General features: G+C 41.8%; 1 protein-coding gene across 1 annotated transcript; it reads left to right on the top strand.

The window, feature by feature from the left end:
- The first annotated feature begins 5,073 nt into the window (after positions 1-5,073).
- LOC126996147 (uncharacterized) lies at positions 5,074-8,778 on the top strand. Its single transcript, XM_050856372.1, has 3 exons — positions 5,074-6,063; positions 7,016-7,238; positions 7,694-8,778. Exons 1-3 carry the CDS (start codon positions 5,889-5,891, stop codon positions 7,923-7,925), a joined length of 630 nt encoding a protein of 209 aa, XP_050712329.1. The 5' UTR covers positions 5,074-5,888; the 3' UTR covers positions 7,926-8,778.
- Positions 8,779-19,368: the final 10,590 nt, after the last annotated feature.

Raw genomic sequence — 19,368 nt, 5'->3', positions numbered from 1 at the left:
ATGAGGAGTAGAGAAAGTACGTGGAATGTATGCCTCCATTCCAGAGACAATCACCTTTGTGATGCGCAGAGCACACACAGAGGGGTCTCTCTCCTGGAAGCAGTAATCATTCCACGGGAAATCGGAAAAGTACATCCTCAGGTCGTCCCACCGAGCTGAAGCAAAATGCCAGAAGCATCGCCTCCTCGGCGGGTCCAGAGGATGTCCAGGAGCGATAGGACAGGATACAGAAATAAGGTTATGATCGGAGGAGCCCAACGGATATAACAGTTTGACAGAGTAAGCAGAAGGATAGAGGTAAGGAAGAGGTCTAGAATGTTGGGCCTGTCTCCAAGACGGTCGGGAATACGAGTAGGGTGCTGAACCAACTGCTCTAGGTCGTGGAGGAGAGTAAAGTTGTAGGCTTGTTCACCAGGCTGGTCAGTGAAAGAGGATGGAAGCCAAAGCTGGTAGTGAACATTGAAATCTCCCAAGATGGAGATTTCAGCGAAGGGAGAGTGGGTCAAGATGCGCTCCACTTTAGAGTTCAAATAGTCAAAGAGTTTTACATAGTTAGTAGAGTTAGGTGAGAGATAAACAGCACAGATGTATTTAGTAATAGAATGACAGTGAAGTCTTAGCCAGATGGTGGAAAATTCAGAAGAGTCAAGATCGTGGGCACGAGAGCAAGTGATGTCGTTGCGCACGTAGGCGCAACATCCAGCTTTGGATTGAAATTTAGGATAGAGATAGTAGGAGGGAACAGAGTACAGGTTGCTGTCAGTAGCCTCAGAACCTGTGTTTCGGTGAGGAAGAGAAGGTGAGATTTAGAGGGGGAGAGATGGTGTTCCACAGAATGAAAATTAGAACGGAGACCGCGAATGTTGCAGAAATTGATAAGGAGGAGGTTCGAGGAGTTATCAGAACACCTCTCAAGTCGGCAGCCAGAAGGGGAGTCCTCCCTGGGGGAATTTATGGTCCCCCCCAGGCGGGGATTCCGAGGCAGTTATTTTTTTCGCTATGTTGAATTTTGAATTTTGGGAAAAGGTGTGTGTGTTTTGTAAATGTAGTGTGGTGTAGAAAGAGAGAGGAACTGTCTTTAGAGAGCATACTGAACTGCTCTCTGGTGTTGATGAGACAAAAGGGAAACGGTTAGTGAGGACATGGGAAGGGTCTTTGAAGGGCTTCAGCACCCTCCTCGCTTCCCATATATCCTCACCGGGAGTAGCTCACGCCCGTTCGGTAGGTGTCTTCCTACCTGCTCCTACTACTGCGTGCATTTGTGTACAAAATGGAAATGTGGCTCCTGGTTTTGCCGCGTCGTGTTGAATGAGTTCGCTTGTCAGGGGCGTCGTTGGTTGCACAGTTTCTTGCAAGCCGCATCGACGCTAAGGTTCGGCTGATCAAGGGTTGCCTTGGCCTTGCCCTCACCTGCAGTTTTTTTAATAGCTTTTCGTGAAGCTTTCAACTGTCTCGTTCAGGAGCCTTCCAAGCCGGCCGAACAAACCTCGTTCAGGTGGAGTCCGTCCTCCGAAAACAAATCTGGGCGCTGATTGAAGTGATGCCACGCATTCGTGAACGCTACGCCTTCATCGTTACATAACTGCTTTAGACTAGTGTTGACGCCGTACGCTTTACTGTTAAATCCGGTGAACGTATTGACTCTCGGTAGATTGAGACGATGATGTGAGGGACTTGGTCTTGTATTTCCGAATGACTTGACGGTATTTTGCTAACAGGTCCTGAGATTGGGTTGACTGAAGGTCGTTGGTTCCCGCATGGATCAGATACACTGTGTCCTCCTTCGCATTTATTGAAACTGCATCGACCGCTGATTCAATAATAATAGTTTAGTCAGACTCCACTTGGAATATGCGGTACAGTTTTGGTCGCCTCACCATGCAAAGGACATTGCTAAATTAGAAAGTGTTCAGCGTCGGACAACAAAATAATCTCTTCCTTGCGCAACAAATCCTACGAAGAAAGGCTTTCCACCCTTAACATGTTCTTACTTGAGAAACGTCGCCTCCGAGGAAAATTGATCGAATGTTTTAAAATACTTAATGGTTTCACGAATGTAGACAGAATAAAATTGTTTATGACTGATGACTCTTTGCGAACGAGAAATACTGGCTCAAAACTTAAATGTAGACAAGTAAACTCAGACTGTACCTAAATTTTCTTCACCAACTTTGTAGTGCGAAAATGGAATAAGCTCCCACCGTCAGTGATCCAGCGCTACACGATTGACTCCTTTAAAAACAAGCTCAATCAACACTTCCTTCAACTTATACTTACTAAAGTAGAAATGCAAAGTTTTGGAGCCATCTGATTAATGTAGAATTACTTAGGTTTAAGAACTGACCACCTAGTCTGGACCATGGGGTCTGTGGTCTGATTTTCTATGTAAATCTATGTAAAAAATTTCTCTCTCTCTCTCTCTCTCTCTCTCTCTCGTTATGGGGTTGCAGGTACTTTCAAGGGTAGTTTTTTTTCAACCTAGCTTGTGATAGTTTGGCAAGGCAATTTAGGCAATTTAGCATTAGTTAGACCTCATCTTGACTATGCGGTTCAGCTCTGGTCACCTTACTATACTAGAATGGATATCAAAATGTTAGAATCGGTGCAGAGAAGGATGACTAAGTTGATTCAGGGTTGAGAAACTTGCCATACGAGGAAAGACTCAAACAGTTAAACTTGAATTCTCTGGAAAGACGAAAGGTGCGTGGAGACATGAACGAGGTTTATAAATAGATGAAGGGCTTTAATAAGGGGGATCTTCATAAGGTTTTGTTTGTAAGAGAGCCGAGTAGGACACGAAGTAATGGGTTTAAACCGGATAGATTCAGATTCAACAGGGACATAGGCAAAAATTGGTTTACTAACAGAGTGGTGGATGAGTGGAATAGGCTTAGCAGTCACGTGGTGAGTGCCAATACAATTGTCACATTCAAAAATAGATTAGATAAATTAATGGACAGCGATATTAGGTGGGGTTAGATACACCGGAGCTTAGGTTCAAAGGAGCTGCCTCGTATAGGCCTACCGGCCTCTTGCAGACCCCTACGTACTTATGTTCTTATGTTCAAGCCTTAGGAAATAGTACTGTTTGTTAAGAACATACCCACATTAGACAAGGCTATCGTAGATGTTGTTGAGGCATTTCCATGGGTAGTTTTACGAGCTTAATAGTAGTTTGACCTCTGCACCGTGGACATGAAAAAAACACCAATGAGAACCCGATTAACTTAATTTGTGGCCTTTGAAAATTGTTGTTTTTGGAGCCGAAAGTGTCTGAGAACCAAACCTTACCACCACACATAAGATAAGACTTTCGTAGAGGTTGTATAAGCACTTCCATGGGTAGTGTTATGAGCATAGTGATAGTCTGACCACCCTTATGCATCGTGATCGTGAAAGAGCACTCACCACAGCACGACTAACCTCCCTTTGTGAACTTTGGAAAGAGGAAACACTTGTTGTGACCAATTAAACACACCATTTTCTTTCTCGTTTCCTTCGCCCTCATTTCTTCATTCTGCCCTGTAACTCACCTTGTCCTCTTTCTCCTCTTCCACTCTCATAACACACTAATATCTTGTCTTCCTATTCATCAGACTGCGAGTCACTATATATATATATATATATATATATATATATATATATATATATATATATATATATATATATATATATATATATATATATATATATATATATATATATATATATATATATCCTATTATTATAAACATTAACATATTAAAACTGCATCACCATAGAGCCATTATTGTAAATATTAGCGCATATGAACTTCTGTAAATAATCAATCACCGTATGTAAAAACGTGTATATTCTCGAGAATAAATTTGCTTATAAATGGAGTCACCACCGGGTTATCAGTCTTATCTCTGAACCTACACAGACGGCCTTAACGAATCACACGGCGCTATACCAGCTATAACGTAGCTGTCTAGAAAACACACAAACAGAAATGTTTGACTTTCTCAGTAGCGGCCTAAGCTGCCGCTACACATTCATTCAAAAGGAGAGTACCGAGACACCTCTGCACCTGAAATTGATCTTGTTTTTTACCTTTTATTCGCTCTTCTTTATTTTTTGTACGAAGCAAAATATAGAGGGCTTTTTTATTTTGTTGTTGCTGTTCGCGTTTTTGCCCTTGAATTGCCTCCTCTGCTGTACAAAAAATAAAATAAAAAGGGAATATATTGTTGTGAGACCCGAATGCGTCTCAGAATACGGGGCATACTAGATGTGATTACTGATTAGTTCTGACAGTTTAGCTTTTTAAGGGAGGGCGAGATTGGACGTGTGGCAGTGCAGCACCCGAGGCCGTGGCGTGAGGAGGAAGCGGATAGCTGCTGCGTCTCATAAGTGGTGCCGAGAAGACAGTGTGTTTGTGTTAGTGTGTGTGTGTGTGTGTGTTTGTGTGTCAGGTGTTTACGCCGACGTGGAAAACATGGTAAGAGGAACTTGTACACACACACACACACACACACACACACACACACACACACACACACACACACACACACACACACACACACACACACACACACACACACACATAAAATAAAATTGAAGGAAAAGCTGGACAAATATAGTGGGAGACAGGACTGACCGAGCTTGAGTTCAGGTCCTGTATACTACAAATAGGTAAACACACACACACACACACACACACACACACACACACACACACACACACACACACACACACACACATTTTTTTTTTTTTTTTTTATATTTTACGATCTTTCTTTTTATTTTTGAAGTTTCGCATATCTTATCTTCTTATCAAATATTTTTTCCCGCTCTTGCAACATCGATCTATACTTTGACCTTCTGTTGTTGTCGTTTTTTTTCTGAGTGAAGCGAAGAACTGATGGAGAATATGAAAAAGGCACATGTACTCTCTCTCTCTCTCTCTCTCTCTCTCTCTCTCTCTCTCTCTATATATATATATATATATATATATATATATATATATATATATATATATATATATATATATATATATATATATATATATATATTTCTCTCTACCAACCTCTACCTATCTCTTATCTCTATTACCTCTATCTATCTATCTATCTTTCGCTCACCACGACTGGTGGGTAAGAAGATCCTGCCCTCTCTACCTCTCTGTCTATATTTATCAAGCTCTCTCTATCAATCTATTTATATATAACTCTCTATCTACTTTTTTTATCGATTTCTCTATCAGTCTAACTTTCTCTCTCGCCCCGGCAGGAGGAAGAGCAGATCCTGCTCTCTCTACCTCTCTCTCTCAAGCTCTCTCTATCTATCCCTATCTATATCTATCTAACTCTTTATCGATCTATCTATCCATCTCTCTCTCGCTCATACAGGAGGAAGAGAAGGTCCTGCCCGTCATCGACCTGAGCCTGGCCAAGGGTCACACGCGGGCCGGCCTGGTGAAGGAGCTGCACGAGGCGCTCACCACCGTGGGCTTCATCTACCTCAAGAACGTGGACGGCTACGACGAGGAGGCGCTGCTGCGACACTCCAAGTGGTTCTTCAGGTGTCGAGGCGGGGGGTTGTGTCTGTGTGGGTCTCCTTCTTTTTCTTCTTCTTCTTCTTTATCTTCCTTACGAGCATATTATTTATCCTATTTTCTCCCCTGTACCTTAATTCTGTTTTTTTTTTATCTTCCTCCTTTCCACTTTTTCTCCTTTCGTTTGTCCTTTCCTTTCCTTCCCTCGCCCTTCATCCTTTCTTTTCTTTCCCGTTCCTTTCATCCCAGCATCATCATCTTCTTCTTCCTCTTCTTCTTCTTCTTCTTCTTCTTCTCCTTCTTCTTCTTCTTCCTCTTCTTCTTCTTCGTGGTTCCCTATCTGTCTTCGTCTTCTTTGTTGTCGTTTTTCATGCGTGGGTCTTTTTTTGTTTTCGTCGAGCTGCTGAGCCTGATCGCGGAAGGTTACGGAGCACCCAGCGACTTCTACGCCGACATCTTCAGGGATCCGCATCTCTCCACGCTCCGGCTCATCCGCTACCCGGCCAGACCCAACCCGACATATGAAGCCCGTGACGGTGACGCGGGTAAGTGATGGTGTGTCTTGTAAGGTCATCATCTGTATCACCTTTTTAAGTTATCGCCATCTTTCATTGCCTTCTCTGAGTCTAGAAGCAAAAGTAACTGATATGGTCTATTCCCGGCCTCTTAAGACTCCTTTCTTCCAGGTAAATTGATGGTCTTGCTATGCGTTATCATCTTTATCACCTTCCACGTTATCGTCATTTTACATTGCCTTCTCTGAGTCTAAAAGGAGAAGTAACTGATATGTTCTGTTCACGGCCTCTTCAAACGCCTTTCTTCCGGGTAAATTGATGGTCTTGCTATACGTTATTCTATCATCTTCTTTATCACCTTTCACGTTTTTGTCATCTTACTTTGCATTCTCTGGGTCTTCAAGCAAAAATAGCTGACATGTTCTAGTCTCGGCCTCTTCAAACGCCTTTCTTCCGGGTAAATTGATGGTCTTGCAATACGTTATCATCTTCATCACCTTTCAATTATCGTCATCTTACATTGCATTCTCTATGTCCTCAAGCAAAACTAGCTGACATATTCTTTTCACGTCTTCTTCAAACTCCTTTCTTCCGGGTAAATTGAAGGTCTTGCCACGTTATCATCTCCTTCCTCATCTCTTCTTAGTCTAAAAACAAGGAACTGAGAGATCGCAAAAATACCTGCTTGAGACACCTTTTCTCTTTCCTCCCTCTCACAGTAATCCAAGCAGCCAAACAGACATATTAAGCCATGAGCAAAGATATTTTATCACTTTTTCTGAGCCTTAAAACAAAAGACCATCAAAACATTAAACACACCTTCTGCCATCTTTCTTCCTCCATCGTTATAGTGATACAGTCAGCGAGGCACCAACGTTCCGTCATGCAGTAAGTTTTCGTCACCTATTCTATCTCGAAAACCAAAAGAAACACGCACTCGAACCACATCTCCTTTTCACACACTTTCCCTCCTCCCCTACAGTGATCCAGACGGCCGAACACCAGGACACCACGAAGGTCACGCTGCTGGCCACCTTTGCCGAGTACCCGGGGCTGCAGGTTCGCTGGTGGAAGGACGACTCCATCATCGACGTGACGCACAAACCCGGCCACCTCGTCATGAACATCGGCCAGCTGCTCTCCTACACCAGCGGCGGGGCTCTCAAGGCTACCAAACACCGCGTGATCGACTGCTGTGGTGATAGGTGAGCCTGGTGGTGGTGGCGGTGGTGGTAGGCTATGTTAGGTTGGACTAGGTTGGTTTGGTAAGGTTGTTGCTGTTGTTGTTGGTGGACTAGGTGTGTAGGTTGGTTGGGTTAGGTTGGATAGGTAATTTTATTTGTTGTTGTTGTTGGAATAGTAGATAGGTTAGATTAGGTTAAGTTAAGTTGGATAGGTTAGGATGGATAGACTAGGCTAGATACGTAAGAATATGACCCTTTGAAAGATTTTGGAGGTCAGGGTTCGTGAAAGTATATGTGTGTTGGGTTTGGTAACACTGCACCACTAACCTAACCTAACCATCACCAACACAAACTCGCCATTCCCACACAGCCTTTCCTTCCTCCTCCCACAGGCACTATCTATTCTAAGCCTAAGAGCAAAAGGAACTCAAACGGCAAACAACATCTCCAAACCTCTCTCACCTTTCCCTTGGCAGGCTGTCCGTCCCATTCTTCCTGGAGCCACGGTTCCACGCCAACGTGAACGTGGTCCTGCCAGGGTGCGAGCAGAGGGAGAGTCAGCCCAAGTACTACGGCCACTGGCTCTTGGAGGGGATCAGAAAGTGGGCCGAATACAAGGATCTCTGCAGGCGAATCGAAACACAGACCGCGAAGACACTGTATGAGGGAGAAGAAGATGAGGATGAAGTGATGATGTGGACGAAATAGATAGGAGGAAGGGGAAGAGGAGCAAGAGGATAAGTGATGATGATGCAAGGATAGGGACGATGCTGCAAGGAGGAAGAGGGGGATATTTGGTGATGGAGAGGATATAAGGAAAGAGAAGAAGATGAAGAGTAAAAAGATAAGGTTTTAGTTCAATGAGAGGTAATAGCAGGGAGTAGATTCGAGAAAGAGGATGAGAAATTGTGAAGAGGGAAGAGGAAGAGCAGCAAGAGGAGGAGGAGGGGAATACTGTGTTAATAGAGATGATATGATACAATAAAGAGGAATTACATAGGTGTTGCGAGCAGAGGAGGAGGTGGAATTAGAAGCAATGTAAGAAGCGCATTCGATAAACAGGTAGAGAGCAGAGACAGGTGAATAAATATGAGGAAGAAGATAACAACAGAGAATATATAAGGAGAGAGACAGCAATGGAGGAAAAAAGAGGAAGGGAGTGTGAAGGTAGAAGTGTGAGGTGAAATGTAAAAAAAAACCATTACCACCACCACTAATAATAATAATAATAATAATAATAATAATAATAATAATGATAATAATAATAATAAGAGTGTATTGTCATTCTTGAGCTAGGTATTTCCAGGTAAGCAATCAGATAAATAAGATTAAGATAAAGATGATGAAATGACAGGTAAGAATGATGATGATGATGATGATGACGAAGATGAAACAGATGATTTTGATATCGTAACAAGTGGTGATGATGATGATGAAGTTTATGTAATTATTTTAACATGTGTGGGAAGATAAAAAAAAATAAACTGTATAACTTTGAAGATAAAATGTGGGAGAAAAGAGTTACGTTGTGAGGAAGACTCTCTCTCTCTCTCTCTCTCTCTCTCTCTCTCTCTCTCTCTCTCTCTCTCTCTCTCAATGAGAAATAAATGTTGTAAAATGATTCAGGAATTTACTATTATTTAAAAGCACGAAAAAATACTCTTATATTTATCGAGTTTTTCATTCATTAATTTATTCAAAGTAAAAGAGACAAATACCTTCTCTTTTTTCATGCAGTAAAGTATATAATAGGAACATTCTTATCGAAAAAAATAATTGCTATAAAAATAAAGCATTAGATTCCACATGTTCGAGGATACAAAAACCAAAAAAACAAATGACAAATGATAACCTCCTCCTCCTCCGTCTTCTTCTTCTTCTGACCTGTATCGCTAGGTCGTCGTCCTCCTCCTCATCCTCCTCCTCCTCTTCTTGGTCCTCTCTTCTGTTTATTCACGCACTTCGCTTTCCAATGGCATTATACTATAGATCTTTCCTCACCATAATATACCATCGCACTACATTTTTTTTTTCAGTTTTATTGCCTGAATCACCATAATCTTTCAGGGGTGGACTCGCGGACTTGGTATCATTGCTTGGGTGCCTGTACTGACTTAAAGAGGGACCAGAGAGCAAGAGATAGTAGGTTATGTCACGGTAGGTTAGATCTAGTAAACAACAGCCAATGAGCGACGCAGAGATTGTCACCCAAGCAATGATGCCAAGTACGCGAGTCCATCCCTGAAGGATTTGACCCGCCAGCTCTCGTGAAACCGACTATATTTATCAATCATATTCCTTGGACGTATGCTGATCCACGCACTTTGCTTTCCGATGATATTATATTATGGATCTTTCCTCACTATAATACACCATCGCACTACAATTCTCAGTTTTATTGCCCGAATCGCTTATTTTCAATCCTATTCCTTGGACATATGGTGATTCACGTATTTTGCTTTCCAATGGCATTAAATTATATTACCTACCTTTCCTACCATCTCAGAGCAATATTCATAATTTTATTGCCCGAATCAATTATTTTCAATCCTGTTCCTTGCATTTTTTCGAGCATTTTTGCCATTCATTTTTCCAGCACGACTTTAGGAACACTTTTGCTAGCTTTACAATTCTTTCCGTCTCCTTTTTGCCGCCGTACAGACCCTAACGCCGTACATTAAGTAAAAGAAAACAAAAGAGAAACGATAATAAAGCAAATGAGAAAAAAGTAGGTAAAATAATCACATCACAAGGACGCGAGCAGAGAGAGAACATTCACAGCGCACGTAGAATTAGATCCATTTGTACCATTTCCTTAAACTAGAGAGAATTTCAATGCGCGCACTGAGAATGTTAACAAATAAGAGGATAAAATATACAGGGGGAGGAGGAGGAGGAAGAGAAGGAGGAGGAAGGATGGTGATAAGAAGGAGATGAAGGAGAAAATAATAAAAGAAAAAGAAAATTGATAAGACGAAGATAAAAGAAAAAAGAAGAAAAGGGAAAGAAAAAAAGAATAACAAAAGGAGAAGAGGAGAAGAAAAAGAAAAGAAAAAAAGAAAAAAGTATTATACCAAAATAATACCAAGAAACAAAAGCAGAAAAAAAGGAGAAAGAACAAATAAGACGAAAAAGAAGAAAATACGAAGAAAGGAAAAAGAAAAGAGAGGGAGGGGAGGAAGAGGAGGAGAAGGAGGGATAGGCTATGAATATTCCGTGCGTATGTGTGTGTGTGTGTGTGTGTGTGTGTGTGTGTGTGTGTGTATATATATAAGGGGCTGGTACGACAATCTAGCAACGTTGCCATCCACGTGCGTGTAGGACTATTCGACCACTCCTTTGTTATCACCGTAGTACCATTCCTAAAAAAAAACTTTTCCTGATAATTAATTAAACCAGGTGAATATCGTAGCAATAGTGGCAATTTTAATACGATTGTCAAAGTACAAGATATATGGTGGAGCCCGATTACGGTTGGCCCAGCACTGAGCAGAGGTCAAAGGTGCTCTACGTCAGTAACCTAACTTTAAGTTGAGATCACACGAGCAAGACTTCTAGAGGCTGATGTTGGTTCTTTCCAGGTGGTTATCACAGGCTACGTCAAAGGTGGGATAATAGGTGTGGTAATCTAAAGGCCCTCCATACGTACACGGCGCATTCGACCACTGCCTACTACTCTCTTGGAATCAATTATTTTCAATCCTGTTCCTTGCACTTATTCGAGCATTTTTGACATTCATTTTGTTCAAAGGGCGCACACACACACACACACACACACACACACACACACACACACACACACACACATTCCATTTGTCAAGCACTTGTCCATCAACGGGTTCTCCCATACACAAACATGACGTCACGATTATCTGGAATGCGCAACACCATCTGCCTCCTCCTCCTCCTCCTCCTCCTCCTCCTAATCCATATACTCCTCCTCCTCCTCCCCCTCTCCCCTTCCTCCTTCGCCTCCATCTTTTCCTATTTCGCGTCCTCCTCCTTCTCCTCTTCCCCTCCTTCCCTCGGTACGAAATGGATGGCCAACAACTTTCTGCAGTAAGTAAAGAAAAGGATCTTGGTATCACTATATCAAGCGATTTAAAGCCCGGTCAGCATTGTTCAGAGGTAGTTAAAACTGCAAACAAATTGGTTGGCTTCATCGGACGAGTCTTTAATAATAAATCGGAAAAAGTAAAATTGAAATTGTATAATTCGTTGGTTCGACCCCGTCTAGAGTACTGTGTACAGTTTTGGTCTCACTATTACAGAAAAGACAGAAAAGTTGGAACGGGTCCAACGAAGAGTAACAAAGATGATTCCTAGGTTGAGAAATTTATCATATGAACAAAGGCTAAAAGAAGTAAATTTATTCAGCCTGTCAAAACGAAGAATGCGAGGCGATCTAATAGAAGTGTTTAAAATGTTTAAAGGATTCAATGATATTAATGCGGAAGATTACTTTACAATTGATCGATCAAATAGAACAAGAAGAAATCGAAACTTGAAGATAAGTGGTAAAAGATTCTCGTCGCACGAAGCAAAATACTTCTTCAATCGAGTTGTTAATGTTTGGAACTCTCTACCCTGTGATGTCGTTGAAAGTACAACAGTTACGGCCTTCAAGAATAGATTAGACAAGTATTTTGAATCAACCAGCAACTTAGATATAACTCATAGTCATAATAACGTTAAATTCTTTCGAATACTGGTGTCCTTGTCAGTTAATATCTCCCGATTGCTGGAAGAAGTAAAGGAAGTTCTTTCCTCTATCCCAACATAAATTCCAAGCAGTTTATCCATGCTGCATGGTTCTTTTTCCTTTCCTGCCAGCTTTGGCTGGAGGAGCCTTCGCCTTTGCTGTTCTTCATCTTCCACCTTTGATTAGATAGTTAGTGTAGCTTGTCACAAACAGCCTCGTAAGGACCAGCAGGTCTGTTGTTGTTTGTTCTTCCTTTGTGTTCCTTTGTGCTCGCCTCCCAGGTTATTTTCCAGTTACATAAGAAACAAAAAAACTGTTAAAAATAATATCGGCCCACTACTATCAACCCGGTAGCAGCGATGGGACAAATTTGTGGCTTTACCGTGTACCAGCGACGGGCCACATTTTTGCCATGATATAGACCCCCCAAAATAGATGATGCATAAACTGATCACAAATGCGTATATATATATATATATATATATATATATATATATATATATATATATATATATATATATATATATATATATATATATATATATATATATATTTATGAAATGGTTTGCGTCAGTGATGATTTTTCTCATTTTTCTCGCTTAGAGGGGCCTTTAAGAAACATAATCCCGCAGCTACCAGGTCAAGTGGCAATACGATTAGTGATAAAAGCATGGCGTCGGTCCTAAATTCAACCTTTAGTAGCACATTTACAGAAGAGAACATGACATCGATTCCAGCCCCGAAGAAAAATTTTCAAGGCCCTGAAGAACATAAGCTTGCATTGACCGAAACTGATATCAGCGAAGTGCGTGCAGATAATAGATCCAAATAAATCTCCGGGCCCCGATAATTTATCTCCTCATGTGTTAAGAGAATGTAGCCAACAGCTAGAATTACCCATAACATTAATATTCAACAAGTCATTAGCACAGGCCAGTGTGCCTCTTGAGTGGAAAAAGGCCAATATTACCCCGATCTTTAAAAAATAGGAGACAGAAAACAAGCCAGTAATTATTGTCCTAGCAGCCTTACGTCTGTCCTAATTAAACTATTCGAAAAAATAATCAGGGATAAAATGATCACTTTCCTTGAAACAAATGAATTGATAACTGATAGTCAGCATGGATTTCGTAGTAATCGGTCTTCCCCACCAACCTATTAACCTTTTCCAACGATGTTTATACATGTTGGGACGCCCAAAACCCATATGACGTAATTTACCTAGATTTTAGAAAGCGTTTGATAAAGCTCCTCACGTTAGGCTTATTTCAATACTGCATTCCCACGGTATTAACGACCATCTATGTGCATGGATTCATGACTGGCTCACCGACAGAGAACAACGTGTAGTTCTTAATGGTGAAGCATCGGATTGGCAACCCGTCACCAGTGGCGTTCCCCAAGGTTCGGTCCTGGGGCCAACACTATTCATAATTTACGTGAATGACTTACAACTGATATCCTATCAAAAGTAGCCAAATTCGCCGACGACACCAAATTAGGAGGTACGGTAATGAACAGTCAAAGTTGCGAGAACATTCAATCAGACATAATAAGACTTGCCGACTGGAGCGAAAAATGGCAAATGAGTTTTAACGCAGATAAATGTAAAGTAGTGCACATAGGTGAAAAAAATCCTAACTTTAAATATCAGATTCAAGGACATGAGCTCAGCGAAGTAAAACAAGAAAAAGATTTTGGTGTCATTATCAGTAACACTCTTAAAATGAGCGATCAATGTTCTGCAGCGAGTAAAAAATCCAATATGATGTTGGGATTAATCTCAAGAAACTTTGATTATAAATCACCCAAACTTATGAAGAGATTATATTTAGCATTTGTAAGACCACACCTAGAATACGCCGTTCAGTTCTGGTCACCTAACTATATCAAAGATCAAGTTTTGCTAGAAAAGATAGAGCGACGAGCAACCAAACAAATTCCAGCGCTCCGAAACTTGCCATATGACGAGCGTTTAAAACGTTTAGATATGTTTTCCCTAAAAAAGCGAAGGATAAGAGGGGACTTAATTGAAGTGTTCAAAATCCTTAATGTATTCGACATTAACCCAGATAGTCTATTTCAGAGAGACACCAACACAAGAACACGCAGCAACGGTATGAAGTTAAAGGGAAACGGATGTAACACATTGGTGCGCATAAGTTTTTTCAATAACAGAGTCGTCGATCACTGGAATAGACTCCCACCGTCAGTAGTTAACGCACAGAGTATCAATAGCTTTAAGTCTTCAGGGACATACGATTATACTGACCCTTCTTCGTATGTTTTCAGACAGATTGCAGCAAGACGTCAACCTAAATTCATATTATTCTCCCCCACAACCTAGATTGCAAGTACCGTAAGTTAACAATAGAGTAAAGCAACAGTTAATGTCCGCATGACAGGTGGAGTGAGGTGTGGGTGCAGTAAGGTGACAGATTACTGGTGCGTGCCTAGTACCGCCGGTAAAACGAGGATCAAGCCTCCACCTGTGCCCCTGAAACTACACCTCACTCATCGTGAGTATTAGGGGGGATTCTGGGGCTGCCCTGTGTAGGCCACTCGTCCTCTACCAGTCTCCCTGTATTTTTATGTTCTTATGTTCTTATGTAATGAAGTCATTTTCCCCCTCAGCTTAGGTTACCAGTAGTGTAAGTTAAGGGTAGTAGTTTCCTCTTATTTCTCTCTTTACTGTAAAATTTCCATGGCCCTTTCTTCCTTAAAGGTACATGGTGTTCTCTTCTAACTATTTCCTGCCGGCACGCTGCCGGAGGGAGAGGTGGGTGGGGAGGAGCCTTCATCTTTTCTGTCCTGTCTTACCACACGTAGATTACTAGTAGTAGCGGTAGTAAACAGACACCCTCGCCATAGACCGATAGGTCTTCTTGTGTCTGTTCTTCCTATGTATGTATCTTTTCTTATTTCGCCTCCTCCTCCTCCTCCTCATCATCATCATCATCATCATCTTTTTCCCCTCCTGCCCCCCTCTCCTCCTCCTCCTCTCTTTTTGATTAGCTTCGGGTCTTCCCACTTCTACTACTACTACTACTACTACTGCTACTACTACTACTACTACTACTACTACTACTACTACTACTAATAATAATAATAATAATAATAATAATAATAGTACTACTACTACTACTACTATTAATAATAATAATAATAATAATAATAATAATAATAATAATAATAATAATAATAATAATACTCCATCCTAGGAGATTTCAATGTCCACCACTATCTTTGGCTTTCATCCTCTTTCACTGATCAGCCTGGTGAACAAGCCTACAACTTTGCTCTCCTCAATGACCTAGAGCAGTTGGTTCAGCACCCTACTCGTATTCCCGAACGTCTTGGAGACAGGCCCAACATTCTAGACTTCTTACTTTTCTCTAGCCCTTCTGCCTACTCTGTCAAACTGTTCTCTCATTGGGTTCATCCGATCACAACCTTATTTCTGTATTCTGTCTTATCGCTCCTGTACACCCTCTGAACCCACCGAAGAGGCGATGCTTCTGGCATTTTGCTTCAGCTCTGTGGAACGACCTGAGGATGTACTTTTTCCGATTTCCCGTGAAATGATTACTGCTTCCAGGAGAGAGACCCCTCAGTGTGTGCCCAGTGCATCACAGAGGTGATTGTCTCAGGAATGGAGGCATACATTCCACGTAGATTCTCTACTCTCCATGCTAAAAAGCCTTGGTTTAATCATGCTTATTCTCGTGCTGTCAAAGATAGAGAGGCAGCTCACAAAAGGTACCAGAGTCTTCCAACTCCCGCTAACCATGACTTTTACATTTCAGCCCGGAATCTTGCCAAATCTATTCTCCGACTTAACAAAAACTCCTTTATCCATAGCAAACGTCAACACCTTGCTTTCTCTAATTCTTCCAGAGACTTCTGACACTTAGCCAAAAATATTTCCTCCAATTTCACTTCTTTCTCTTTCTCCCTTCTTAACCCAGACGGCAGCACTGCCGTCTCTTCTATTTCTAAGGTTGAACACGTCGCTCAGACTTTCTGTAACAACTCCACTCTGGACGATTCTGGGCATATTCCTCCTATTATTAAGATACCGCCCTATAGCTTTACTTTCCTGTCTATCTAAAGCTTTTGAATCAATCCTTAACCGGAAGATTCAAAAGCACCTTTTCACTTCTAACCTTCTATCTGATCGCCAGTATGGGTTCCGCAAGGCGTTCTACTGACGATCTTCTTAACTGATTCTTGATCATCCTCTCTTAGCCGTTTCGGTGAAACTTTCTCTTTGCGCTAGACATATCGAAAGCCTTCGATAGAGTCTTTCATAAGTCTTTGCTTTCTAAACTACCCTTTTCGGATTCTATCCTTCTTTCTGTTCTTTTATCTCCAGTTTCCTTTCCGGCCGTTCTATATCTGCTGTGGTAGACGGTCATTGTTCTTCCCTAAACCGATGAACAGTGGTGTTCCACAGGGCTCTGTCCCTCTCTTCCTCTTATTCATCAATGATCTTCTTTCCACAATAAAGTGTCCTATCCACTCATACACTGATGCCTCCACTCTGCTTTATTCAACTTCTTTCAACAGGAGACCCTCTCGACAGGAATTACATGACTCCAGGCTGGAGGGTGCAGAAAGCTTAACCTCAGACCTTACTATTATTTCCAATTGGAGTAAAAGGAACTTTGTGTCCTTCAATGCCTCAAAACCCCACTTTCTCCACCTATCAACTCGACACAATCTTCCAAACACCTATCCCCTATTCTTCGACAACACTCAGCTGTCACCTTCTTCAACACTAAACATCCTCGGTCTATCCTTAACTCAAAATCTTAATTGGAAACTTCACATCTCCTCTCTTACTAAATCAACTTCCTCGAGGTTGGGCGTTCTGTATCGTCTCCGCCAGTTCTTCTCCCCCGCACAGTTGCTATCCATATACAGGGGCCTTGTCCGCCCTCGTATGGAGTATGCATCTCACGTGTGGGGAGCTCCACTCACACTGCTCTCTTGGACAGACTGGAGTCTAAGGCTCTTCGTCTCATCAGCTCTCCTCCTCTTACTGATAGTCTTCTACCTCTAAGAGAGTCAAGTCATATTTACCTGTTATTTTATTTATTCCTTATTTATATTTTTTTTTTTTGGGGGGGGTTGGGCAGTCCAGATTCTCAACACTTTTACAAGTATTTTATGTTAAGACTATATCGGAATAGGTAGATTTGATGAGAATAGTAAAGTAAGATTAAAATATTATTTTGATAGCATTGGTCAAACAGTTTCTGGTGATATAATGTAAGGTTAGAAGTACTCAAAAGAATGGAATTAAGATTAATGCTTGATTTTTTGTATAGCTGTATTGTGTAATATCATCCTACTTAGAGAAAAGCATTTTAGAAAAGTAGGTAATGAACAGTAGTATTAATTGCCATGTTCATAACAACTAAAAGTTAATGTCTTATGATGCATGTAAATAAAATACTGGTACTGATTTAGCTTTCCATCACAGCATGTATTAAATGTTATTGGAGAAGGTATGGGAAATAAAAGCATGCCATAGTGAAACGATTAAGAAACTTGCCTCACATTTATACCCTGACAGTGCCTTCCCTGGGAGTGGACCCTGTACGCAGGATGACTGTGAGAGGCGTTGGTACAACGTACAACAAAATCAAAGCCTCACATTGCCAAGTGCAAGAATGAGCGGCGGCAGACTGGTAATTTTTTTTAGTTGTTATGTCTTTAAATGTAAAACTTATATTAGTTAGTTTTTTATGTGCTCACAGAATGCAGCTATACTGGCCACAATGCCTTTATTTCAGCTTAAAGTTAATAAGTTCATAGCAGTGAACTGCATATTTGATATAGAAATTTTTTTAATGTTCATCTGTCAATGACTATCAATCTATCTAAATACCTTGGTTGTCTTCCCCCAGTGAAGGGTTTTAGCCAAGACAGGCACGCACACACTCACACACTCACACTCATGTACACCACTCTCTCAGCTGCACAGCCCCTGAGGAGTAAAAAGGCCCTCACTGTATGGGGATTAGCTGCACAGTTCAGACAGGGAACTTCCACACCAAGGCCTCACAGCATACACTGGTTTACCCTGCCCCTTCATAACAATGACATTTCCCCAGCACCTGAGTGCCCCACGTGTGGCACCACAGATACGCAGGCGCCTGCCTATATAACTATGACATTAGCTGTGGTAGATAAACTGGTGTATGACATCATAGGCTGCTCGTCTCATGTATTTGAAGGGTACCAGAGCCATTCAGCATTGACATGATGTGCTAGGATAGGACAGCAGCAACAGTCAAGCAGCAGTGAAATATTGACTGGCCAGTATGTTTTTGGCAAAAACTTTTATATTCTCATTAAAACAATTTATTAATCACCCTTAAATTCATATTCTTTGTAGATACACACTTTATCAATATTGCTAGAGACCATCCCAGCACATTGTTCATTATCCGTGGAAAAGATACCATTAGCTGCTCCGGCAACAGCCACTGCTTCAATATCTGCTGGCCCTATGACACCAGCCACTGCTTCATCATCTGCTGGCCCAATGACACCTGCTACTGCTTCATCATCTGCTGGCCCTATGACACCAGCCACTGTTCCATCATCTGCTGGCCCAATGACACCTGCCACTGCTTCATCATCTGCTGGCCCTATGACACCAGCCACTGTTTCATGATCTGCTGGCCCCCCAATGACACCTGCCACTGCAAGGGATGACAATGAAGCTGCTCCACCACAGTCACCACCTACTTCATCGGAGTTAAGAGATGCCTTTCATAGGGTAGCAGTATAATTTTTTGATGCTGGGGCTGAATGTTACTGCCTCAAGGCTATGATTTTGTCACTTTTTTTTACTGAGGAGGTTAGGGTGGAAGGGGTGAAAAATAATCTCTGCTGTTTTTCGAGAGAAATGATTAGCAAATTCATTCAAAGCACAAAATTTACCAGAAAAAAAATTGTGTGCCATTGTGAGTGGGTTCACTTGAGATTGGGCTCCAATACGCCTCTGTGGTCTAGTGGTCAGCATGCCTGGCTTCTACGCGGGCCCGGGTTCGAATCCCGGCCCGGGCAGTCGGCGTGCAGCTCACCAAGCTGATCATCCTCCCTCTCGGGCTGGTCGATAAATGACTACCTGGGGAAACTGTGGTAACCCGGATGTCACACAGGCCCTGTGTCCCGGGGTAATGGGCTCCCTCCCACCACAGGCTCAAGGGCCAATGTTACGGAGATGAGCACCGAGGCCACGCGCTGCTACAGCGTATGCCCCAACTCTACCTTTACCTTTATTGGCTCGACTGACAGACATGGCTTTATATGTCGAAGGTCACTGGTTCACCTAGAGCCTAGATTAATTTCTCGGTGTTAAATGAGGAGATTTGCACCGGCACCCAGTCTTGGGTGTTACAAGATACGTTGTTACAATCAGGGCGTCATTTG

This window comes from Eriocheir sinensis, chromosome 1, assembly GCF_024679095.1.
Source record: "Eriocheir sinensis breed Jianghai 21 chromosome 1, ASM2467909v1, whole genome shotgun sequence".
In the NCBI taxonomy this organism is placed as follows: Eukaryota; Metazoa; Arthropoda; class Malacostraca; order Decapoda; family Varunidae; genus Eriocheir; species Eriocheir sinensis.
This window is presented reverse-complemented; position numbering and strand designations above follow the sequence as displayed.

Excerpts from the sequence above, each read along its gene's own strand:
- LOC126996147 (XM_050856372.1), top strand. The coding sequence starts at position 5,889 with ATGCGTGGGTCTTTTTTTGTTTTCGTCGAGCTGCTGAGCCTGATCGCG. Across the intron at positions 6,064-7,015 it reads AGCCCGTGACGGTGACGCGG|TGATCCAGACGGCCGAACAC; the intron begins GTAAGTGATGGT and ends CCTCCCCTACAG. Across the intron at positions 7,239-7,693 it reads ATCGACTGCTGTGGTGATAG|GCTGTCCGTCCCATTCTTCC; the intron begins GTGAGCCTGGTG and ends TTCCCTTGGCAG.